The sequence below is a fragment of the Cnephaeus nilssonii genome, assembly GCF_951640355.1.
Source record: "Cnephaeus nilssonii genome assembly, chromosome: 9".
Classification (NCBI taxonomy): Eukaryota; Metazoa; Chordata; class Mammalia; order Chiroptera; family Vespertilionidae; genus Cnephaeus; species Cnephaeus nilssonii.
In genome coordinates this window covers 54,532,840-54,559,434 of record NC_137080.1, presented here as the reverse complement: position 1 = coordinate 54,559,434, position 26,595 = coordinate 54,532,840, and the positions used below count along the sequence as shown (strand labels likewise).

Here is a 26,595-nt window from a genome sequence, read left to right as displayed (position 1 = left end):
TCAGCGGATAGAGCATCAGTCTGCGGACTGAAAAGTCCCAGGTTCGATTCCGGTCAAGGGCATATACCTTGGTTGCGGGCACATCCCCAGTAGGGGGTGTGCAGGAGGCAGCTGATCGATGTTTCTCTCTCATCGATGTTTCTAACTCTCTATCCCTCTCCCTTCCTCTCTGTAAAAAATCAATAAAATATATTTTAAATAAATAAATAAATAAATAAATAAATAAAATTCAAATTATGATTCAGTAAGTATAGGATAAAGCCTGAGATTCCGTATTTATAACAAGCTTCTAGGTAATGCTGATGCAGCTGTTCCATATCAGTTTGAGTAGCAAAAGTTTAGGTCACAGGGTTAGGGAATGTCCGGCTCACAGGCTATATAAGGCCTGCGAATTCATTTTGTCTTAACCTGCCAAGGCATTAGGAGTGAGTTAATTAAATGTTTGACCAAATATAGCGGGCTAATTTTTAAGTTGATAACTTTGTATGGCCCGCAAATGATGTTATAAATATCCAAATGGCCCTGGGCAGAAAAAAGGATCCCCAGCCCTGGTTTAGGATATCTATGAACAACACTGTATGTCTGGACCACATAGTTGGAAAGAGTTAAGATCAGGATATGAATTAAAAGTCTAACCAAAATACGGTTTAACAGAAACCATTCTGGCCTTAGTAGGCAGTTAAGTTAGTGCTCAGGAATTTAAAAAATTAGATTAGCACCATGAAACTATAATCACTAATGAAAGAATTTATAATGGAGAATATAAAGGAAGTCTGAAGTAAGAAAGATAAAGAAGAGGGAAAATAACAAGTAATCATATCCAATTTTTTATACTATTGTACGTCCGAAGTTTACTTACGAAATCATCTTCACCTTCAGCTAAACCATAATTAGGTAACATAGCTCCCTCCATGGTGGTGCTCTTGAATACTCCTTTAATTTTGCTACCTATTCTGCTGATTCCAAATGATTCTCCTCTTTTTTGTGTGCTCCTAAATATTAAACAAAAATGTATCAATCACAATAAAATTATCTCAACAGTCTAATGTACTGTAAACAACAGTAAAGAAAAATAGTTGTGAAGGTATAGCTAACGTAACTTTTCGGAGTTCTCAGTCATAGATTGTCTCAACATCTCAAAGCAAAAAATTTAGAGTTTGAAAATCGAAAGATAGCCCTAACCCGTTTGGCTCAGTGGCTAGAGCGTTGGCCTGAGGACTGAAGGGTCCCAGGTTCGATTTCGGTCAAGGGCATGTACCTTGGTTGCGGGCACATCCCCAGTAGGGGGTGTGCAGGAGGCAGCTGATGGATGTTTCTCTCTCATCAATGTCTCTAACTCTCTATCCCTCTCCCTTCCTCTCTGTAAAAAAATCAATAAAATATATATATATATATATATATATTTTTTTTTTTTAATAGAAAGATAGCCCTAGCTGGTTTGGCTCAGCGGATAGAGTGTCGGCCTGTGAACTGAAGGTCCGGGTTCGATTCCGGTCAAGGGCACATGCCTGGGTTGCCGGCTCGATCCCCAGTAGGGGGCATGCAGGAGGCAGCCAAGCAATTATTCTCTCTCATCACTGATGTTTCTATCTATCTCTCCCTTTCCCTTCCTCTCTGAAATCAATAAAGATATATTTTTAAATGGAAAGATAAATAAATGAAACAAATTATTAACAAACATTTGAAATGTACCTATTTAACTGAACTAAAATATTTAAAAGATGAGAGCCCCCTAGTGGTATATAGTTCTTATTGCCATACCTATTTTGAAATAGATTTTTTTAAAATGTGGAAGACCAAGTTCAAAGCAGAATATTGCTAAAATAGTATCATGTAGAAGAAAAAATATATAAAACTATGACCTTCTCAGTTCATTTTAGACAGAACTTAACAAAAAATAATTAGGTCCTCTATGACTGAAAATGTTCAAGCAAAATTCAACATTATAATCATATTAATACTCAAAAGAAAAATGTAGTATAAAATTAATCTTAGTTAACTTCAAAGTAATAAAAAAAGATAAAATGTCAAAGAAAGGGGTTAGGCCGAAACCGGTTTGGCTCAGTGGATAGAGCATCGGTCTGCGGACTGAAGGGTCCCAGGTTCGATTCCAGTCAAGGGCATGTACCTTGGTTGCGGGCACATTCCCAGTAGGGGGTGTGCAAAAGGCAGCTGATCAATGTTTCTCTCTCATCGATGTTTCTAACTCTCTATCCCTCTCCCTTCCTCTCTGTAAAAATTCAATAAAATATATTAAAAAAAAAAAAAGAAAGGGGTTAGTAATGAATATAAGAATGAAAGTAAATGTAGCCTAAGAAAGCAGCCTGCTCTGCCATACATATTACTATTAATAAACCAATATATATTGCTTTTGAAATTTTTTCAAAAATAAATTTTCTAAAAGTAGAAATAACTAATAAACAACCACACAAAAAAATAAGCCAAATTTTCTCCATTACAATCTACTGCTCCAGGTTTCAACAATTAAAAATATAACTTTTATCCAATTTAAAATTTGTGCTCACTATATACTACTGCCCTTACAACAGATACCCAAGTAAAAATGACTATTTTAAAATCCATGAAAGTTTATTTTGAATGCTAATGGATCACTACTATTTCTACATGCAAAATTACAGAAAAAGAAGTAAATTGATCAAGTTTTAACTACACCAGGTATATAATGACATGTGCATGTTATACATGTCTAAGGAGCAAATAAAACTAATTTTAAACTGTAAAACTCTAATACTAAATTAAATATTAAGTGGTAAAAAGGGTACTTACCCTAGATTATTTTATTTAAACAAGCATGCAATTAGTGTTTTTAAAAATTCAGAACCATAACCACAATTCTGATAGAAATGTTTCCAAAAGCAAATATAAAAATGTTGACAAAATATTATTAAAATCTAAACATCTAGAATTTAGATAGATTGTTCTAGATCTAGTCTCTAGAATCTAGATAGATTATATAAAACAATTGGGCTTTTTGAAATATGACCTATCTCTAAAATATCTCATTTGTGTTTGTGTCCAGAAATATTGTACTTCTTGCTTTAAAAAATACTTTCAACACAGATAATTCTAAAAGTAATTTAGCAAAATCAGTAACAAAACAGAGTCAATAACCTTGAAAAGCTAAATAATGGCTTTATCATTTTATTTTTATATTAATATTTTTATTTTATGATGACCTAAGGATATACTGCTATTTCAAACGGGTATCTATAACCAAAGTAGAGGTTAATTTTTAAAAGATATCCCAATTAGCTGACATAAAGGCAGTAATAGTACAGTGCTTCATTATTTTCCTTTTTAGATCTACTTAGATTGGTTTGAGTGCACTATCTGGACTTAACTTATACAGAAAAGAATCACATGCTGTCTCAAGACTTACCGAAAATCATCCAAACTTAGGCTACCTCTGCAATAACAGATATGTTAGATTATATAAGGAAAGGAGAGAGAGAAAGCCCAGATATTAAACAAGTTCCACTTTAGAATACAAAACAAAATTTAAAAGCTTTAAAAGGTACACAGGTGGACAATATTCACCTTTGCAAAGGGAAGGAATTCTTAGGAATAACATGATAAAGAAAAGAAAGGGTACAAGGGCTGTTTGGGGCAGGAAGAAACTTGGGAGTATGAATTCTAGATCATTAAAAAGTAGTTCTCAAAAACTCAGTATGTCAGAAAATAATTCTGTATTTTTTGCCCTCATTTAGGCATACCACTTGTTTGACACAGTGGAAAGTATGCAGAGGCTAAGCCACCAAAAACTTAGCACAGAAACGGATTAGATATAATTATGCATGCTTCACATGTTTTTAGTTTGCATATTTTAAAATGTATGTTTTAAGCTCTGAAGCAAGATTAACAAAAGATCTCTAAATATTTTTAAGTTGTGCATTGAGTATGGAATTAAACAACATAAATTAAAATTTTACTTTTAAGATACAATGAAATAGAATGTAGACAAAAAAGATGAATAAATATTTTACATATTTAAGTCATTTAACAGCAAATTAGCAATGCTACTTTAAATTTTCAATGAAAGAATGTAAAGAAAGTCTTGCCCGGTTGGTGTGGCTCAGTGGTTGAGCAGCGACCTATAAACCAAGAGGTCATAGTTCGATTCCAGGTTAGGGCACATGCCCGAAATTGTGGGATCAATCCCCAGTAGGGGGCGTGCAGGAGGCAGCGGATCAATGATTCTCATCATTGATGTTTCTATTCCTCTCTCCCTTTCCCTTCCTCTAAAATCAATAAACACAGATTTTTTTTAAAAAAAAAAAAAAAAGGGAGTCTTTACATTTCTAGAGAGCCAGAAGGGAAAGGCAGAAAAAAAAAAGTCCCCCTCTACTTTTCTAACCAGTAAGTTCTGAAATAAAAAGTACTCACTGCCAGGGGTTGAGGGGGTCTACTGTCTAAAATTGAGTTATCTGTGGATTTCATTTATGCATGCAGTGCACATTCACCAATAAAGCAGGTAATCAAACACTAATATATATTAACTATGAGATTAACAAGGCAATGGTGTGTATCTTGTTAAAGTTTTCTAAAAGAATTTCAGGCATTCTGTTGCTGTATATAGTACAGCTCTACAGTTCCTTAGTCAAATGTCTTGTCTACTTATATAACAACAGAACCACATACTCACAGAAAAACAGCTAATAAAGAAAATCATGCTATCATAGAATGATTAGCATCAACAAGCACAAAAACAAAACATACATGTGATTTAATATACCTACCTGTTGAATTTTGAATTTCGTGTTGGTGATTCTGCACCTCTTAAAAGTTGTCTGAAATACTTCAAAAATAATTGTGATTTATTAAACTAATATTTAATACTGAAATATGCTACTTTACCATACTACTTTCCAGTATAAAGAAAACGTTATTTAAATCAAGTGAATACAACCACAGTCAAACAGAGTAAGGACTAAAATATTGCAAATAGAGATATTTAGGCCATTTGATTTCCACAGGTCTACAAATAATGTATATCCAAGAATGGAGTTTCTATTTCACATAAGTACCACAAAGCCACTCAGGCATTTGGCAAATCAGGTAGATTACAATCTATCTATTCATATATATATATACTAGAGGCCCGGTGCATGAAATTCGTGCACGGAGGGGGGGGAGTGTCCCTCAGCCCAGCCTGCACCCTCTCCAATCTGGGATCCCTCTCACAATCCAGGACTGCTGGCTCCCAACTGCTCACCTGCCTGCCTTCCTGATTGCCCCTAACCGCTCTGCCTGCCAGTCTAATCACCCCCTAACCACTCCCCTACCAGCCTGATTGATGCCTGACTGCTCCCCTGCCAGCCTGTTTGGCCCTAACTGCCATCCCCTGCAGGCCTGGTCACCCCTAACTGCCCTCCCCTGCAGGCCTGGTCCCCCCCAACTGCTCTCCCCTGCAGGACTGGGTCCCCCACAACTGCCCTTTCCTGCAGGCCCGGTCGCCCCCAACTTCCCTCCTCTGCTGGCCTGGTCACCCCCAACTGCCCTCCCTTGCAGGCCTGGTCCTTCCCAACTGCCCTCCCCTGCTGGCCATCTTGTGGTGGCCATCTTGTGTCCACATGGGAGCAGGATCTTTGACCACATGGGGGCAGCCATCTTGTGTGTTGGAGTGATGGTCAATCTGCATATTACTCTTTTATTAGATAGGATAGAGGCCTGATGCATGGGTGGGGGCCAGCTGGTTTGCCCTGAAGGGTGTCCCGGATCAGGGTGGGGGTTCCCTTGGGGTGTGGGGCGGCCTGGGCGAAGGCCCTGTGGTGGTTTACAGGCTGGCCACGCCCTGCGGCAACCCAAGCAGAGGCCCTGGTATCTGGGATTTATTTATCTTCTACAATTGAAACTTTGTAGCCTGGAGTGGAGCCAAGCCTCCTGCTTGCTCCTTGGCGGAAGCCATTTCTGTTGTGATTTATGTATCTTCTATAATTGAAACTTTGTAGCCTGGAGCAGAGGCCAAGGCAGGCCAGGGTGCAGAAAGCTTGGCTTCCTCCATCGCCAGGAGCAACCCTAGCCTCCTGCTCTTGCCAGCTCTGTGGCTGCCGCCATTTCTGTTTGAATTTATTTATCTTCTATCACTGAAACTTTATAGCCTTGAGTGGAGGCCTAGGCCAGCAAGGGCAGGCGGAAAGCTTGGCTTCCTCCATCACCAGGGAATCCCAAGCCTCCCTCCTGCTCTCTGTGGCTGAAGCCATCTTGGTTGGGTTTATTTGCATATTTGCTCCTGATTGGCTGGTGGGCGTGGCTTGTGGGTATAGCAGAAGTATGGTCAATTTGCATATTATTCTTTTATTAGATAGGATTAGATAGGATAAACATGGTTTGATATTAAAAATTGTTTTTAGAATTAACTTATAATCTCCATTATGTAGTAAAAAAGAATATTCACTTTCTTAATTAATCATGTTTTATTTTTGTTTATTTTGTTATTTGAATCTAATCATACCAAAGCCACTACATAAGTTTTATAGAAAAATTATCAAAGAAGATTAATATTTTGACTTACCTCATCACTGTGGCAGAACATAGGAGTAAACACATTCTCCAACAGAGAAAGTACATGTTCATATGCTTCAAAAAGACATCTCATAGTTTGAAGTTTCACAACATCTATATAGGGGCCTTCAGCAACTATTTTAAAAAATTATATTGTAGAAATTATTTATAAATAGCATAAATACATTATATATTAGTTTAAAATTCATGACAGTGAGATAGCATACAAACATGTTTTGTGGAAAATCTACTGTAAGGTATAGAAATCACACTAGAATGAGGAATTAGAACAACCAAACTCCAGTTCTGGCAAGTATTAGTTTCTTCATCAAAGCTTTCATCTAGTTAGTAAAGTAGGATAATGCCTGTGTATCTCACATAGTGTTGTAATAATAAAGTATACGAGAAAACTCTGAAAACTAAAAAGCTATAGAATTCAGTCTCATTATCTTTGACTTACTTTTTTGAATCTCTTCTACAATGAAGGGATCAAATCGAATTTTGTCAATACTTTCATCCAAACAATATGTTTTATAAATTTTCTGCAACTCCTCATGAAGAGACAGCATTTCATCATTTGATAACTCTGGTCGCAAAATTCTATCATTGAATTCCTCTAGCAAATTAGGAAAGAGTAAGAAAAAAAATGAATTATTTTAATATATAACTATTCATAAAAACTTCATGTTCCCAATCTAATGGTAATCAATATTAAAAGCAGCAATTAAAAACAAAATGTTCATCATTTTAAACTTTTAAAAAGACTTACTTGAGAGTAAAATCACTGCTCAGATGAAAGAAAAACTCAAACAAATATTTTATAGACTAAGATAAAATATATAAATAATTGCATAACAATAAAACTTTTCTAGAATTTAGAATAGTAAATACTTTCCTAAAATTTCATTTTAATTTTTATTTTAATCTAAATTTTTCTTTAAAGAACATTATGTATTAATTCCTTATATGAAGTGTTTTTAATATTTTAAAATCTGATTCACTAAATAACAGTGAAAATTAAGGTGTTTTTTTTTTTTTTTAGTTCCAGTCAAGTTTGTATTTTTGTGTGTGTTTTTTTAAATATATATTTTTATTGATTTCAGAGATGAAGGAGAGAGAGAGAGAGAGAGAGAGAAACATCAATGACGCGAGAAAATCATTGATCGGCTGCCTCCTATACGCCCTGCACTGGGGATTTAAGCCCACAACCCAAGCATGTGCCCTGACTAGGAATCCAACCATGACTTCCTGTTTCATAGGTCAATGCTCAACCATTGACCCATGCATGCCAGCCTGGCCAGTCAAGTTTTTAAACAATATTTCCTTCCACCATGAAGGTTACAGACTAGAGATGGAGCTGAGAATCTGAACAAACGAATCTTTTTTTCTTATACTTAAACTTTTAAGACAACATTTTAAAGAGAAAGTATTCATTAAAAGATAATCCTTTGCCCTCGCCAGCTTAGCTCAGTGGATAGAGCGTCAGCCCGAGGACTAAAGGGTCCCGGGTTCGATTCTGGTCAGGGGCATGTACCTTGGTTACAGGCTCGATCCCTTGGGGGGCGGGGGGGTGCAGGAGGCAGCTGATCGATGTTTCTAACTCTCTATCCCTTACCCTTCCTCTCTATAAAAAAATCAGTAAAATATACTTTTTAAAAAAAGATAATCCTTTCATAGTCCACACAGTGTCTTGTAAATCCAATAATGCAAGATGTCATAGAGCTTAAAATAAAAATAAAGCATTTTTTAATTTGATTATTTAATCAAAATAATCCTTAACGAAAACTGTAAGTGCTATTCATATAGGCTAATGATTGAGTATATTATTTTCATTATACTTAATCTTTAGTAGTTTTTTTCTGTTAATATGATTTGGTTTAAGTCAGTTATAGATTATGCCCCAATCTAGAAAGAGTGGACACTTGAAAGACAGCTCTTAGAATATCTAGTAAATAAAACTTGGTACCATGATAGATGACAACTACAACATCTTATCTGATCTCAATATTAAAAATCTTAAAAATGACTTTAGTAAAGTACGCAGGTAAGCCTCACCCACAGTCAGACAAATTTGCAAGACGTGTACTGCTCCTTCTTGTTTCAAAAAGTTCATAAAACGAAATAAGAGATCTTGCTGCTCTCTGATTTGCTTCAATTCTAATTTCAACACCTAGATACAATATGGGAGGAAGAGTCAATTAAGGCTATGTAAATACGTAGTAAAATTGTATTCAAAGTAATATAAGTTATTGTTGGAAATACTTACAGATGGCTTTTTATTTCTAGGTTCTGCAAATTTTTGCAAGAATGGAACCAAAGGGGAAGGTGGTTCAGTTGCTTTTTCAGGCTTTGAAGAAAGAGAATTCAGTCATTAAAATTGTCATTGATTTGACAGATATGAGTCAAAATTCATGTGATGTGAAGTGTTTGCTAAGCTATTAAATACTCACTGGACTGTCAACTATGAAGATGATAAGCAAATGATTCACAGTATCCTAATAAAAAAATCATAAACACAGGTCAGAACAATTCCATTACTAATTCTGTCTAGAATTCTCATAGCTTTTATCATATTACAAAAGTTTCTAGAAAATTAAGGAACAAAATAAAGCAATAGCACAGTTGTGTGTACTTAATGTAATACAGAGGGATTTTTAAAAATCTGCAATGCATGATCTCACCTTTTGTGAAAATGGACAAAGAAAAGTTATTCTGACTTTGGCATTTAAAATGTTTATAAAACATGAGTGGGGGGGTGGTTGGGAAGGTAATGGGGGGATGAGGACAAATATGTAATACCTTAATCAATAAAGAAATTAAGACACATGAAACCAAGATGGCAGCATAGGTAAACACCTAATCTGCAGCCTCGCACAACAATTTCAAAAATACAACTAAAAGACAAAACGGACATCATCCAGAACCACAGGAAAGCTGACTGACTGGAAATTCTACAACTAGAAGGAAAGAGAAAACCACAAGGAAAATCAGAGGAGCTGTAAAAGCCTGAGGTACAGAGGCATGGGCGCGCGTGTGTGGAGAGAACGGAGCCGGAGAGGACGGGGCAGCTGAGTGCCTGGCTGGCGTTCTCTAGCGGGAAGGAGATAAAAGCCCCAGACTGCGCTGAACCCCAGTTCTGACTGCACTGAACCCCAGTTCCGGGCGAGACCCTGGGGACCCAGGCTCATACTGGGGGAATCTGGGCTGTAAGGCGGAAACTCAGGGGAGCGGCGAAAGGCAGAGCTCCGGAGGCACGCAGAGGACGGACTGTTGACTGTGCCGCTGAATTGCCCTAGCGGGAAGGAGACAAAAGCTCTGGACTGCGCTGAACCCCAGTTCCGACTGCACTGAACCCCAGTTCCGAGCGAGAATCTGGGAATCCAGATTCATTAGGAGAGAGACTAGACTGTCTGGCAGTGGGCGAAACTCGAGGGCGCCTTTCTCTCAGAGGTGCTTGCAGCAAGTACCGAGGGACACTGAGACCCAGGAACCTCATAGGGCAGGGCTGACGGGAAGCCAAGGCTGTAGACTCCACCCTGAAACTCCACCCCATCCAAGCTGAGCACAGAGGCTTTTGCAATTTTGCAAGTCTAGTCGAATAAGGCTGTCTCCCGGCGTAGACACAGCTGATCCTCACAGCCAATTGGCCTGGAAATCAACTCCTCCCACTGATACCAACAACAATCAAGACTTAACTACAACAAGGCTGTACACACAGTCCACAAAGGGGTGCACCAAGAATGTCCACCTCAGGTAACTGGGGAGGCCGACCCACTGGTCCATTTAGGACACCCAGCACACAAAGCTACCCTACCAACTCAGGGAAGCAGTGAAAACGCGGAGACAAAGAAACAGATCTTTGTGATCAGTCTAGTCTCTCTCCTAATGAATCTGGATTCCCAAAGAAATGGAGGAAAACAAACGACTGGAGATAGAGTTCAAAACCACAGTTATAAGGTTTTTCAAGAATTTCCTAGAAAAGGCCGATAAATTTAGCAAGACCCTCGAGGATATGAGAGAGACCCTCAAGGATATGGAAAAGGACCAACTAGAAATTAAGCATACACTGACTGAAATAAAAGATATTATACAGACACCCAACAGCAAACTAGAGGAACGCAAGAATCAAGTCAAAGATTTGAAATACAAAGAAGCAAAAATCACTCAACTGGAAAAGCTAAAAGAAAAAAGAATCCAAAAATTTGAAGATAGTGTAAGAAGTCTCTGGGACAACTTCAACATCAGAATTATGGGGGAGCCAGAAGAAGAGAGAGAGCAAGATACTGAAAACCTATTTGAAGAAATAATGACTGAAAACTTCCCCTACCTGGTGAAAGAAATAGACTTACAAGTCCAGGAAGCACACAGAATCCCAAACAAAAGGAATCCAAAGAGGACCACACCAAGACACATCATAATTAAAATGCCAAGAGCAAAAGACAAAGAGAGAATATTAAAAGCAGCAAGAGAAAAACAGTTAATTACCTACAAGGGAGCACCCATATGATTGTCAGCTGATTTCTCAACAGAAACTATGCAGGCCAGATGGGAGTGGCAAGAAATAGTCAAAGTGATGAATAGCAAGAACCTATAACCAAGACTACTCTACCCAGCCAAGCTGACATTCAGAATTGAAGGTCAGCTAAAGAGCTTCACAGATAAGAAAAAGCTAAAGGAGTTCATCAACACCAAACCAGTATTATATGAAATGCTGAAAGGTATTCTCTAAGAAGAGGAAGAAGAAGAAAAAGGTAAAGATAAAAATTATGAACAACAAATACATATCTATCAACAAGTGAATCTAAAACTCAAGTGAATTAAAAATCTGATGTACAGAATAAACTGGTGAATATAATAGAATCAGGGGCATAGAAAGGGAGTGGATTAACAACTCTCAGGGGGGAAGGGGTGTGGGGGGTGTGGGGGGTGCGGGAAGAGACTGGACAAAAATCGTACACCTGTGGATGAGGACAGTGGGGGGGAGGTAAGGGAAGAATGGGAACCAGGTGGAGGAGAGCTATGGGGGGAAAAAAGAGGAACAACTGTAATAATCTGAACAATAAAGATTTATTAAATTAAAAAAAAAGAAAAAAGAAAATAAAGAAATTAAAATGCAAAAATAAATAAAAATAAAATAAAATAAATACAATGTTTATAAAATATTCCTGTTTCTTTAAAATCTTACTAGATCAAAAGCAAAAGCAACTCAAGTGTATAACAAGGAATGGATGAGTAAGCAAAATGTTTTATTTTCCTACAATGGACTATTACTCAGCCTTGAAAAGGAAGGAAATTTCTATATATGCCACAACATGGATGAACTTTGAGGACATTATTAAGTGAAATAAACCAATCACAAAAAAACAATTACTGCATGCTTCCACTCATATGAGGTATATGGAGTAGTCAAATTCAGAGACAGGAAGTCACATGAGGTCGCCAGGGGCTAGAGGGAGGGAGGAATGAAGAACTATTGTTTAATGGGTGTAGAGTTTGTTTCAGAAGATGAAAAAAGTTGTGGAAATGGGTAGTAGTGATGGTTGCTCAACATTATGTACTTACTATCACTACTGCATATATAAAAATATTTAAGATGATAAATTTTAAATGCAATTAAAGAAAAAAATTTTAAGACTTACTGGATCAGCTAGGAAATCCAAAGAAGGAAGAAACACAGAACCTGAGAGGATCTCTCTTAAAAGTAAGGTCAAGGATCTAGAAAAAGAAACAATGGTGTACACAGTTAGTGATTTACATCAGTTCTTATGTGGGAATCTTGCTAAAATGCAAACTAGGATTCAGTAGGTCTGGGGTATGTCCCAAGATTCTGCATTTCTAACAGGCTCCCAGGTGATGCTTATGCTACTGGTTTACAGGCGACAGTTAGAGTCCTTAATTGGCTAAAAGGGAATACTATTTAAGAGAAAAAAAGCATTTCCTTAGCAGGAAGGACTTAGGTAAGCATTAGAAAACATTTTCTGCCTTGGAATATTATTTTGTAATTATAACACTTAAAGTAATATTATAAATTAATCAATTTAAAATAAAAACATTTTAATTAAAATGTTAAAATAAATTTTTAAATTTATTCAAATGTAAATTTTAAATAAAATAAAGTACATCTGAAAAAATAAGCCATGGTTTCTGCTCTAAGGATTATCAGAGTAAGATTAATGAGGTAATTTATGGAATAATCTAAATATTCTCATATCAGATCAAGGGAGGATGTATCAAATGACATCTAACTATTCTTCCCAGGTGGACACCTTAAAACCCAAATTTGTCTGTACAGTTTGTTCAAATTGTTGCTCCTAGTGAGTCATAATGTACATGTCTTTAAAAAGAAACATCAATCTTGGACATTTCTCATAGCAATTTTTTGTTATGATATATCTCCTCGGGCAAGGAAAACAAAAGAAAAAATAAATGGGACTACATCAAACTAAAAAGTTTTTGCACAGCCCTGGATGGTTTGCTCAGTGGATAGAGCATCAGCCTGTAGACTAAAGGTTCTCAGATTCGATTCTGGTCAAAGGCACATGCCCAGGTTGCAGGCTTGATTCCCAGTGGAGGGCGTGCAGGAGGCAGCCAATCAATGATTCTCTCTCATCATTGATGTTTCTCTCTCTCTCTCTCTCTCTCTCTCTCTCTCTCTCTCTCTCTCTCTCTCTCTCTTCCTTCCTCTCTGAAATCAATAAAAATAACATTTTTTTAAAAAACGTTTTTTCACAGCAAAAGAAACCATCAACAAAATGAAAAGACAACCCACTGAATGAGAGAACATATTCGCCAAAGATACATCTGATAAGGGGTTCATATCCTAAATGTATAAAGAACTTATAAAACTCAACACCAAAAAAACAAATTAAAAAATGGGCAAAGGACCTTGTTGGTGTGGCTCAGTTGGTTGAGCATTGTCCCATGCACCAAAAGATCAGAGGTTTGATTCCCAGTCAGAGCACATGCCCAAGTTGCGGGCTCCATCCCCAGTGAGGGGGTGTGGAGGAGGCAGCCAATAAGTGATCCTCTCTCATCATTCATGTTTCCATCTCTCTCTTCATCTCTCTCTTAAGTCAATAGAAATGTATTATCGGACATTTTAAATAAAAGACCTGATAAATTATATTTTTAAAATAAAGTATTCATGTCATAAACTAACCTCAAGTTTCAGTGTACTCCTACTATGATTAAGAATAGCAATATTCATATGGCATGGTTGCAAATACTGCTGACATTTTCCAGTCTATTTATACCTGCAGTCTGTTGCTTTAGGAGGCAAAACATAAGGAAAAAGTAGTTCAGTAAGTTTCCTTAAATAGTGTAATTCATCCCTTCGACTCCTCAAGGCCACATGAAGCTCTGGACCATATTCTTCTAATGCCGCTTGCTGTAAAAATTCTGTATTTTCCACTATAAATACAGATAAAAAATAAATATTGAAATAAGTTAAGCAACATTAAATAACTTCAGCCATTTCCACTAACAAAAAATCATTTAACATAGTCATTCCTTTCCTAGCCCTCCTTTCTTTCCATTATGTATTCTACTGAGAAATTTTTTACAACCAGGATATAAAAAAGTAATTTTCCTTTTGGCTAGAAGTTTTTAAATTTTGCAGTTAAAAAAAAACCTTTCCTCCTTGGCAAACAAGAATTTGAACTTTGTCACTACTATACAAATCATAGTAAACAAAAGCAAATGTTTTTTTAAAAGTGGAAAAAACTGAAGAAAACATTTTCCAGCATACACAAAGCTTTTGTTATCAAATGTACATTCTCTGCAAATACAAAAACAAAACAAACAAATAAACAAAACACCTCCTTAATATTCTTATTGTCTCTGTTTTCACACCAAAGTCATTCAGGTAATCCTTTAAAGTAATTATTGTATAGAAAATGGCTTCCTTGGTAAAATTCTGTATCTTATGCCCAGAGTATAAAGACACAAAAGGTACAGAACTCTGTTAGGTGGACTCCATGAACAGACAGATTACTTAATAAATATTAACTGATGATAAAAGCTATATTAAAATAAAGTTTTCTTAAAAGGTCAAGCACTAAACCAATATTTTAAAACTTGAAAGTAATTATATTGCTACTCCTTTTTAAAGCACTCAAAAGCCTAGGAGAAAATGCTTTCCCTTATCTGCATTTCGTGCCAAGTTTTAAAATCATGGAGTCTGGCCCAGCTGGTGTGGCTCAGTGGTTGAGCATTGACCCATGAACCAAGAGGTTCCTGGTTCTATTCCCAGTCAGGACACATGCCCGAGTTGCGGGCTTGATACCCAGTATGGGGTGTGAGGGAGGAAGCCCATCAATGATTCTCTCTCACCATTGTTATTTCTATTTCTCTCTCCCTTCCTCTCTAGAATTAACAAAAATATTTTTAATTAATTAGTTAGTTAGTTGTTAATTAAAATAAAATCATGAAGTCTGTGAAGGGAGTCTTAACTGTAATTCAACAGCATTTATTTTTTACTATTTACTTCTATTTTTATTGAAAGAGAATATAAATACATTTACCAAAGAAGCCAACATACACATTCTAATAACGTGAGTACTAAGAAGATAAAGTTATGCCAGAGGTACAAAAGCAGGACTAGCAAAGAAGGACATAGTTTTTACAAGACATGTTTTTTTTTTAATCTTCACCTGAGGACATGCTGAAAGAGAGAGAGAGAGAAACATCGCCTGGGTGCTCTCCAACTGAGGATCAAACTTGAGACCCACATCCACTCGGGCCGGGCAAGACATGCATTTTATTTTATAACTAGAGTCCTGGTGCACAAAATTTATGCGTGTGTGTGTGTGTGTCCCTCAGCACAGCCTGCACCCTCTCCAATCGGGACCCCAGTGGGATCGGGCCTAAACGGGCAGTCAGACATCCCTCTCACAATCCAGGACTGCTGGCTCCCAACCACTCGCCTGCCTGCCTGCCTGCCTGCCTGCCTGATTGCCTCTAACCATTTCTGCCTGCCAGCCTAATCATCCCCTAACCAGTACCCTGCCAGCCTGATCAACACCTAACTGCTCCCCTGCTGGCCTGATTGCCCCTAACTGCCCTCCCCTGCAGGCCTGGTCCCCCCAACTGCCCTCCCCTGCAGTCCCGGTTGCCCCTAACTGCCCTACCCTGCCGGCCCAGTCACCCCTAACTGACCTCCCCTGCAAGCCTGGTCACCCCTAACTGCCCTCCCCTGCCAACCTGGTCACCCCTAATTGTCCTCCCCTGCAGGCCTGGTCGACCCCAACTGCCCTCCCCTGCAGGCCTGGTCCCCCCCCAACTGCCCTCCCCTGCAGGCCTGGTCCCTCCCAACTGCCCACCCCTGCAGGCCTGGTCCCCCCCAACTGCCCTCCCCTGCAGGCCTGGGTCCCCCCCAACTGCCCTCCCCTGCAGGCCTGGTCCCTCCCAACTGCCCACCCCTGCAGGCCTGGTCCCCCCCAACTGCCCTCCCCTGCAGGCCTGGGTCCCCCCCAACTGTCCTCCCCTGCAGGCTTGGTAGTCCCCAACTGCCCTCCTCTACTGGTCCAGTCACCCCTAACTGCCCTCCCTTGCAGGCCTGGTCCCTCCCAACTGCCCTCCCCTGCTGGCCTGATCGCCCACAACTGCCCTCCTCTGCTGGCCTGATTGCTCACAACTGCCCTCCCCTGCCGGCCTTCTTGTGGTGGCCATCTTGTGTCCACATGGGGCCGGCCATCTTTGACCACATGGGGGCAGCCATCTTGTGTGTTGGAGTGATAGTCAATTTGCATGTTACCTCTTTATTTATATAGGATTATGCAAGTATTTTTCCCCAAGAATTTGGGATACTGGTCTTTAAAAAAATTATATTAGAAGCAGGGGTTTAAAATAAGAAGACTAAGCTATGCTAAATCTCACTTCAACTTCTTTACTGATATGATCTTGAACAAATGCTATAATCCCTTTGAGCCTCAGTTTCCACACTAGTAAGTAGTTATTAACACTGAAAAGTTGTCATTCAAAATGTATAAGCAATTAAAATATCTGGTATGATTATGCATTCATACATAATATATAAATTTAATCACTAGATTTGAACTTATTCAACATCTGTCAGACATGAGAGATTTCTGCAGTCCTAGATAATGAGAAAATAAAGAAATCAGGCAAAAGATAAAAAGAATATTGAAGGGGGAAAACCTTAGTTGGGAATATAGCAAAATATAGATGCTGGAAAAACAGGGCATAGACCAGTGGTTCTCAACCTTTTTAATGTCGCGACCCTTTAATACAGTTCCTCATGCTGTGGTGACCCCCAACCATAAAATTATTTTCGTTGCTACTTCATAACTGTAATTTTGCTACTGTTATGAATCGTAATGTAAATACCTGTGTTTTCCGATGGTCTTAGGCCAGTGGTCGGCAAACTGCGGCTCGCGAGCCACATGTGGCTCTTTGGCCCCTTGAGTGTGGCTTTTCCACAAAATACCACATGTGGGCGCGCATGTGCAGTGCGATTGAAACTTCGTGGCCCATGCACAGAAGTCGATTTTCGGCTCTCAAAAGAAATTTCAATCGTTGTACTGTTGATATTTGGCTCTGTTGACTAATGAGTTTGCCGACCACTGTCTTAGGTGACCCTGCTAGCGGTTCTCAACCTGTGGGTCGCGACCCACAGGTTGAGAACCGCTGCTGTAGAGCCTAAGACCATCGGAAAACACAGATATTTACATTATGATTCATTAACAGTAGCAAAATTACAGCTATCAAGTAGCAACGAAAATAATTTTATGGTTGGGGGTCACCACAACATGAGGAACTGTATTAAAGGGTCGCGGCATTAAAAAGGTTGAGAACCACTGGCATAGACTAATCCCCACTGGTCACTAGTATATCTACTGCCTAACCAGTCAGCAGTTTTCAAACCACAAAAGGAAAAGACCCTAAAATACATGACAAGGAGATAACTTCAGGATGAAAGGCTGGATCCTCTGCACAATTATTACTGAATTTAAATTATACCAATGCTTCATATATAAAAAATTTCCAAGATCCATGGAAGTACTTACATAGATAGAAAATTTCAATACAGAGTGGGACAAAAGTAGGTTTATAATTGTGAGTATGTGAAACAGTTTATTTTTGTATTATTATTTATTAACTAGAGGCCCGGTACACAGATTCATGCACCGGTGGGGTCCCTGGGCCTGGCCTGCAGGGATCGGGCCGAAACTGGCTCTCCGACATCCCCCAAGGGGCCCCAGATTGCGAAAGAGCAAATCTCAGGTGACGCACCCCGGAATCAGGCTCCCTCCTCTCTGGTTCCCGGCGTGTCACCTGAGAATCGCAGCTGCCAAGTCACCGCAGCTTGGCAGCTCCTGCGTTGAGCGTCTGCCCCCTGGTGGTCAGTGCGCATCATAGCTACCATCGGATGGTTAGCCAGTCACATAGGCTTTTATATATATAGATTATTGTGTTATTTTCCATATGAACAACTGTAAACCTACTTTGCCCCACCCTGTGTAATCCCTACTCTCAAGAGGCAAATTAAGGAGAAAACACCAAGAGAAGAGGATAAATATGGATGAAGAGGTGAACCTTTAATTATCACTGAGTTAACAACTGTGAGGCCAAAGATTTAAAGAACAAATTCATGCACTGAAGAAATGAAAAATCAAAAACCTAAAAAACATTTTTGCAATTTTATCTAATTTACTGTCATATTTAGAACACCAGGACCTTTAGATAAAATAACAGTCTTTATGAATTTCAGTAATTACAATGTTATTACTCCAATCTAGCATTCAATAGTGATTTTCAATGTGTTTTTATTGATTTTGAGAGAGAGAAAGAAACACTGATGGGTTGCCTACCACATTCACTCTGACAGGGGAACCAACCTGCAACCCTGGCATATGCCCTGACCGAGAATCGAACCAGCAACCTTTTGGTGCACACTACAATGCTCAACCAATTGAGTCACACCAGCCAGGGCTAATGGTGATTTTTTAAATTGAGGACCATTTTTTACATGAATAGCAGCAAATTAGCAACCCCTATTATGCAAAGACTCAACAATAAATTTCAGTCAAACTGGTGTGTCTATAAATGTAAAACATTTTCATAGAGATAAAATAATTTGAGGATTTTATTAAAATGATCAATTTGACTAAAAATGACTCAATTTACTCACAGTCTGAGTTAAAAGTATTTATCTTTAGAACAAAATAAAGACTGTTAAAAACTTTCCCCATACAAAAATCTACACACAAATGTTTATAGCTCTATTCATAATTGCCAAAATTTGGAAGCAACCAAGATGTCCTTCAATAGATGGATAAACAAAATGTGGTACATCTATAAATGGAATATGAGCAATAAAAAGAAATGAGCTATCAAGCCATGAAAAGACATGAAGGGACATTAAATGCATATTTCTAAATGAAAGCAGCAAGTCTGAAAGGCTACCTACATAACTCCAACTATATCATGTTCTGGAAAGGGCAAAACTGTAGAGACAGCAAAAAGATCAGTAGCCTTAGCCAGTTTGGCCCAGTGGATAGAGCATTGGCCTTCGGACTGAAGGGTCTTGTGTTCGATTCCTGGTTGGGGCACACACCCAGGTTGCAGGCTCAATCCCCAGTAGGGGGAGTGCAGGAGGCAGCTGATCAATGACTCTCATCATTGATGTTTCTCTCTCTCTCTCCCTCTCCCTTCCTCCCTGAAATCAATAAAAATATATTTATAAAAAAAAAAAAAGATCAGCAGTTGCCCAGGTTTCACGAAGAAAGGAGGGAGGGATGAATAGGTGAAACAGGGAACTTTTAGGACAGTGAAACTATTTAGTGTGATATTGTAATGGTGGATACATGGCATTATGTATGTGTCAAAATCCATAGAATATGCAATAAAAAGAGCAAACCCTAGCCCTGGGGTTTGATTCCCGGTCAGCACACATACAAGAATCAATCAGTGAATGCATAAATAAGTGGAACAACAAATCAATGTTTCTCTCTCTCTCTCTCTCTCCTTCTCTCTCTCCCTCCCTCCCCCTCCCTCTTCTCCTCTCTCTCTAAAATCAATCTAAAAAAGAGCAAACACTAATGAAAACTATAGACTTCATGCCGAAACCGGTTTGGCTCAGTGGATAGAGCGTCGGCCTGCGGACTGAAAGGTCCCAGGTTCGATTCCGGTCAAGGGCATGTACCTTGGTTGCGGGCACATCCCCAGGAGGGGTTGTGCAAGAGGCAGCTGATCGATGTTTCTCTATCATCGATGTTTCTAACTCTCTATCCCTCTCTCTTCCTCTCTGTGAAAAATCAATAAAATATATTGTAAAAAAAAAAAAGAAAACTATAGACTTCAGTAAATAATTATGTATCATTATTAGTATATCAATTGTAACAAATATCTGTGTATATATATATTACTATATAAAAGCCTAAGCGACCATTCGACCGGTAGCTATGATGCACACTGACCACCAGGGGGCAAATGCTCAACACACAGGCATGGAAACATGGAACAGACTGATGAATCTCAGAGGGAAGAGGGGAGAGGAAAGAGCAGACAGAGATTAACCAAAGATCTTACATGCATACTAGAGGCCTGGTGCACAGATTTGTGCACTGATGGGGTCTCTCAGCCTGGCCTGCGGGGACAGGGCAGAAACCAGCAGTCCAACATCCCCTGAGGGGTCCTGGATTGTGAGAGGGTGCAGGCCCAGCCAAGGGACCCCACTGGTACATAAATCCATGCACCAGGCCTCTAGTACCAACATAATGCAAGATGTTAATAATAGGGCAATAGCCAAAACCGGTTTGGCTCAGTGGATAGAGCGTCGGTCTGCGGACTGAAGGGTCCCAGGTTCGATTCCGGTCAAGGGCATGTACACTGGTTGCGGGCACATCCCCAGTAGGGGGGGTGCAGGAGGCAGCTGGTCGATATTTCTCTCTCATTGATGTTTCTAGCTCTCTATCCCTCTCCCTTCCTCTCTGTAAAAAATCAATAAAATATATATATATTAAAAAAAATAGGGGAATAGAGGGGGTATATGGGAACTCTCTATACTTACTGCTCAAGTTTTCTGTAAACTTAAAACTTTTCTAAAAAAATTAAGTTTACTAATAAAAAAGTCTTATTTTCTATGTTCTATTTTTATAGAGGTTTCTTTCCTATGTTCTTCAATAGTTAAGTAACCTTAACAAAATGGCTACAACAAAGTTACTATCTTCTAGTGTGTTTTTGCCAGTAACAGGACAAGATTTTAAAAGTTAATTTTTTTATTTAACAATTACACCTATTCAAACTCTTCCAGTTTTTAACTATGTTGAAGTAAAACTATTTTTACTTGATATAATATTGTAATATAAACACAGAAAACATGTTTAAAAATATACTTTGAAATGTTTCTCATACCTGAGGAATGATTCACACCAAAGAACAAATAAACTAATAATTTACTTTAATTTCAACTCTGCCTAGGACATAATTTCCCCAGATGTACTCTGATTATATTCACTGATATTCTAAGGAAGGAAATATGGGCTTCATGCTCAAATGAGTTTGGGATGCACTGTGTTAAACAAAGTAAAAGCTATTTCTTTGCTGCAGGACTACTCAGAGACTTAGGTATGCTAGTACTCACAGGGTATTTCCAGAAGAGGAATACAATATGTAGGAATTAACAGAAAATATGACCATGAAACCACTTCTACATGGTCATCTTACATAGAATAGTATTCTGCAGAACATACTGAGAAAACACTGACAAAGAATACCAAATGCAAACAAAAATAAAATCAGTTTGGCAAAGAAGCAAGAATATAGCAAGAAACCATTTCATTTAAAAAGAAACATTTCAGCTTGACCTAAGAGCAAGAGAAGTCCTAATGAAGATTTCATCCTTTCAACCAGAAAAAAAAATTTTGCTGAACATATGCTACATGCAAATCATGACAGTATAAAGGCCAGGACGCACATGAGAAACTGCAAATAGGTCATCCTGGCTAACGCACAAGCCTCCTATATAATAAAAGGCTAATATGCAAATGACCAAATGGCAGAACAACTGGTCGCTATGACGCGCACTGACCACCAGGGGGCAGACGCTCAACGCAGGAGCTGCCTCCTGGTGGTCAGTGCACTCCCACAGGGGGAGCGCTGCTCAGCCAGAAGCCGGGCTCACAGCTGGCAAGCGCAGCAGTGGTGGCGGGAGCCTCTCCCGCCTCCGCAGCAGTGCTAAGGATGTCCGACTGCTGGCTTAGGACATTGCCCAAAGGCTCCCAGACTACGAGAGGGCGCAGGCCGGGCTGAGGGACCCCCCTGCCACCAAGTGCACGAATTTCGTGCACCGGGCCTCTAGTGCACAATAAAAGACAAAAGCAGATCAACATATTCAATGACAGAAAAGAATTTAAATATACAGTTTAGACTCTACAGCAGTCATTAATTTTTGGTTAGTAGGGAGGTACCATATAAGAATAGTAAAATTAACACAGTAGCAGTATATAGGATAGGCAGTATATAGGACAGATAGTATATAGGCTAAGTCAAAATTGTGAAATCATTAAGGAGAAAGGGGGAAGAGAAGGTGAGATATACCTTAGAGGAAGCAATGAAGGCAACAAACAATTATCCAATATAACTCGAGAGTAATCAACCCTATATCTAAAAGTTAACTGTATTTTAATTTTCATAGATAGTTGAGTTTTCACAATCACTTATATGATTAACCAACTATTAAAAATTATCTCAGTTTAAAAGAGTACTCTCATAATACTTGTGAATATATCTGTTAATGTATAAGTACTCATACTTAGATATTTAAGATGAAAGTTGATATATAAAAATAAAATCACTCAAACTGTATAATAAAAAATTGTATTACCTTTCTGACTGGCTTTAACTATCACTTCTATATGCTTCATTGCTGCTTTTAATAGTTTCTTGGTTATAATAGATGGTATATCCACCTAGAAAAATTCAACATTAAAATAAAACTTTTAAAATAATTATCACTAAGTTACAATGACAAGAACTTTGAAAATTTTTCTACCACAGTAATGAAACTATCTTAATATGCATGCCCTTTATAATAAATTTTTCTCACAATATTTCTATTCATGGTTTATTTCTTTGGTGTGTTTTAAATGCTTTCAAGGAAAAATCTTTGAAGCTATAAACTTGTGTTTACTAAGGCTACCTGCAAATAAACTTTTTCATTCTGGAAACTAGTGACTATGGTAGGTTAGTGAGAGAGGATTGAGGGTTTATATGAACACACATAAAACAAAAAATAAAATAACTAAAAGTAAATTGCAAATAAAATAAATCACCCAAAAGCAAATTTACTGGACTTTGGCATTTGACAGGTTTTGTTTTCAAAATGGAAAAATGCCATATGTATTATTTTTCTAGCCCCTTCCACTTGACTACATGAGATAAACTCCCATGACAATAAGTACTATTCTACAAAAGCATTTTTCATGGCTGAGTAGGATTCTATAGATGGCATGTATAATAATTAACCAACAATCTTATCATTAGAAAAACAGGTTTTCATTATACTGAAATGAATGCTTGACATACATTTTTACAAAAACTCTGATTATTTCTTTAAAATATATTGTTGGAAAATTGAATTAAATTTGGGAGTATAAACATTTTTAAATATTTTAATAAAGATTCCCAAACTGCCTTCTAGCATAAGAGTTATACCAATTTGGAGTCATACTTGCTTTGCCTGTTTCCCCACAATCATCAATTACTAGATATTATCACTCTTTTTTATCTTTCGGGGGTAGTCAATCGATGTTTCTATCTCTCCCTTCTCCCTTTCTCTCTCTGAAATCAATAAAAATATTTTTTAAAAGTCTATTATTTTAAATATATGTACAGTAAGGTATATTAAAGTATCTTATCAAAAAGCTATATTTGATGAGACAACATAGTTTAAAGTATTAATTGGCCATTTTATATTTTTCTTTTGTGAATTGCTTATTCATATTTTTTGCATATCTTTTCTATAGTGGTTGACTGTATTGTTCATTTCTTAAATGTATAGAATCATTCAACAAGATTTATCTTTATTTTATACTAGTAGAGGCTCAGTGCATGAAATTCGTGCAGGGGTGGGGGGTCCCTCAGCCCAGCCTGCACCCTCTCCAATCTGGGACCCCTCGGGGGATGTCTGACTGCCAGTTTAGGCCCGATCCCGCCTTGGGCCGGCACTGGACAGCGGTAGCCGCCATCCGCAGCTTGTCTGAGCCTCAGGCTGGCCCTCACAGCGGCAGCCTCCATCCGCAGCTTGCCTGAGCAGCAGCAGGCGCCACCCGCGGCTTGCCTGAGCCTCAGGCAGCCGCTGCGGCTTTGTCCGGAAGGACATCCAGATGATCATCCAGAAGACGTCCACCTTAATTAGCATATTACCTTTTTATTAGTATAGATACTAATGGCAGAGATATTATATACTAATTTATTGTCAATATATTAAATTCTACAGTAGACAAGTATGTGTGTCTACAACTAACACACTATAAGAATATATCTGTAGGCCAGTGATGGGCAACCTTTTGAGCTTGGTGTGTCAAACTTCGCCAAAAAACTGAGCATAACTCAGGTAGTGTGTCACTTTGAGAAAAAAACATTATTTCGCGATATTTATAGTTTAAATAACATAAATGTATAATTGTTATATATAATTGTATTTAATAAACCTCAGTGGCCACGTGTCATCAGAAATGGCTATGCGTGTCAGTGCTGACACGCGTGTCATAGGTTCGCCATCACTGCTGTAGGCAAAGACCCAAACATACACAAAATATGGCTCAAACGCCTTTTTAAAAAGTAGGTCATAATAATTACCACTTAAACAGTAAATTCATCAAACTGGAACATGACTGTTTTTCCTATAGCTGTCTTTTCATTTCTAACTGCCACAAACCAAGATATCCAAGCATTAAAGTAAAACTGATCAATGAATCATAAGTGATCCATTCATTTTTAACCTAAAAAAATGAAAAGTGAAAAAAAGAAAACACAAATATATACAGTATAGGATAAAGTAAATATAAGATTTTTAAAACTCTCTTTAGTAATCTTAAGGCCTTAAATTCCCAAATTTCTCATTATAAACATGTACCTTGTGAATCCTTCGAATTAAGACAGATGCAAAAAACCGTAGAGTAATCCTCAGTTCATCAACAAAGGACTCATCATCTGTTACATCCCTTCAATTGAGGAGAAAAACAAGAATTTAGAAGTCCAGAGAAATATACAGCTTCACTTTCTAGAAAGCAAGGAAAGTCTAGAGCTTCCTGGTTTTTTCCATTTACTTATGCTATTTTTCTTTTGTTTCTTAACAAATAATACATTACATTACAGAATAAAAGACAAATATATATAGAAGAAAATAAACATCTCCCATAATTCTAGTACCAAAACAATCACTATTAACTAAATTGAAGTATATATTTCCCTGTAGACATCCATAATGTACATAGTCATATTTTTACAGTACCAAGATCATTTTCTAAGCAGCATCAAAAAATTTTCTAAGAGCCCTAGCCAGTTTGGCTCAGTGGGTAGAGCATTGGCCTGCAGACTGAAGGGTCCCAGGTTTGATTCCGGCCAAGGGCACATGCCCAGGTTGTGGGCTCGATCCCCAATAGGGCGCATGCAAGAGGCAGCCAATCAATGATTCTCTCTCATCATTGATGTTTCTATCCCATTCTCTCTCTCCCTTCCTCTTTGAAATCAATAAAAATATACTTTAAAAAAAAAAAGATAAACAATCCAATCAAAAAACTGACAAAGGACCTAAACAGACAATTCTCAAAAGCGGACATACAGAAGGCCAAGAGACATATGAAAAAATGCTCAAAGTCACTAATCATACAAGATATGCGAGTCAAAATGACAATGAGGTACCATCTCACACCTGACAGAATGGCTATCATCAACAAATCAACAAAAGACAATTGCTGGTGAGGATGCGGAGACAAAGGAGCCCTCGTGCACTGCTGGTGGGAATGCAGACTGGTGCAGCCACTATGGATCAGTATGGAGTTTCCCCCAAAAAATTCAAAATGGAACTCCTATTTGACCAGTAATCCCAATTCTAGGAATATATCTCAAGAAATCAGAAATACCAATCAGAAAGAACATATGCACCCCTATGTTCATAGCAGCACAATTTACAATAGCTAAGATTTGGAAAGTGCCTAAGTGCCCATCAGCAGATGAGCGGATTCAAAAACTGTGGTACTTCTACACAATGAAATATTACACTGCTATAAAAAAGAAAAAAACTTTTACCATTTGCAACAGCATGGATGGAACTGGAGAGCATTATGCTAAGTGAAATAAGCCAGTCGGAGAAAGTATCACATGATCTCACGCATTTGTGGAATATAATGAACAACATAAACTGATGAACAAAAATAGATACAGACAGCAAAGGAAACCATCAATAAAACAACAAGAAAGCCCACTGCATGGGAGAACATATTTGCCAATGATATCAACGATAAGGGTTTAATCTCCAACATTTACAGGAAACTCATGCAGCTTAACAAAAAGAAGATAAGCAACCCAATCAAAAAATGGGCAACTGATCTAAATAGATACTTTTCGAAAGAAGACAGAAGGAAGGCCAAAAGACATATGAAAACCTGCTCAAAGTCACTAATCATCAGAGAGATGCAAATCAAAACAACAATGTGGTACCATCTCACACCTGTCAGAATAGCTATTATCAACAAGTCAACAAATGACAAGTGCTGGCAAGGATGTGGAGAAAAAAGAACCCTCATGCACTGCTGGTGGGAATGCAGAATGGTGCAGCCACTGTGGAGAACAGTTTGGAGTTTCCTCAAAAAACTAAAAATGGAACTCCCATTTGACCCAGTGATCCCACTTCTAGGAATACATCCCAAGAAACTAGAAACACGAATCAGAAAGGATATATGCACCCCTATGTTCATAGTGGCACAATTCACCATAGCTAAGATTTGGAAACAGCCTAAGTGCCCATCAGCAGATGAGTGGATTAAAAAACTGTGGTACATCTACACAATGGAATACTACGCTGCGGTAAAAAAGAAGTTCTTACCA

The 26,595-nt window shown here is 38.2% G+C and overlaps 1 protein-coding gene across 2 annotated transcripts in view; it reads right to left on the bottom strand.

Moving 5' to 3' along the window:
• SNX14 (sorting nexin 14) overlaps window positions 1–26,595 on the bottom strand; it is a 65,278-nt gene that overhangs the window by 23,025 nt on the left and 15,658 nt on the right. For both annotated transcript variants that reach the window (XM_079780529.1, XM_079780530.1), the window contains exons 6-16: window positions 24,623–24,710; window positions 22,370–22,454; window positions 13,776–13,932; window positions 12,162–12,237; window positions 8,973–9,017; window positions 8,789–8,869; window positions 8,578–8,692; window positions 6,983–7,138; window positions 6,533–6,657; window positions 4,758–4,816; window positions 860–992 (exon numbers count right to left, since the gene is read on the bottom strand). In XM_079780529.1, the coding sequence (XP_079636655.1) occupies window positions 860–992; window positions 4,758–4,816; window positions 6,533–6,657; window positions 6,983–7,138; window positions 8,578–8,692; window positions 8,789–8,869; window positions 8,973–9,017; window positions 12,162–12,237; window positions 13,776–13,932; window positions 22,370–22,454; window positions 24,623–24,710 (1,120 nt within the window). The remainder of the gene's footprint in view (window positions 1–859; window positions 993–4,757; window positions 4,817–6,532; window positions 6,658–6,982; window positions 7,139–8,577; window positions 8,693–8,788; window positions 8,870–8,972; window positions 9,018–12,161; window positions 12,238–13,775; window positions 13,933–22,369; window positions 22,455–24,622; window positions 24,711–26,595) is intronic.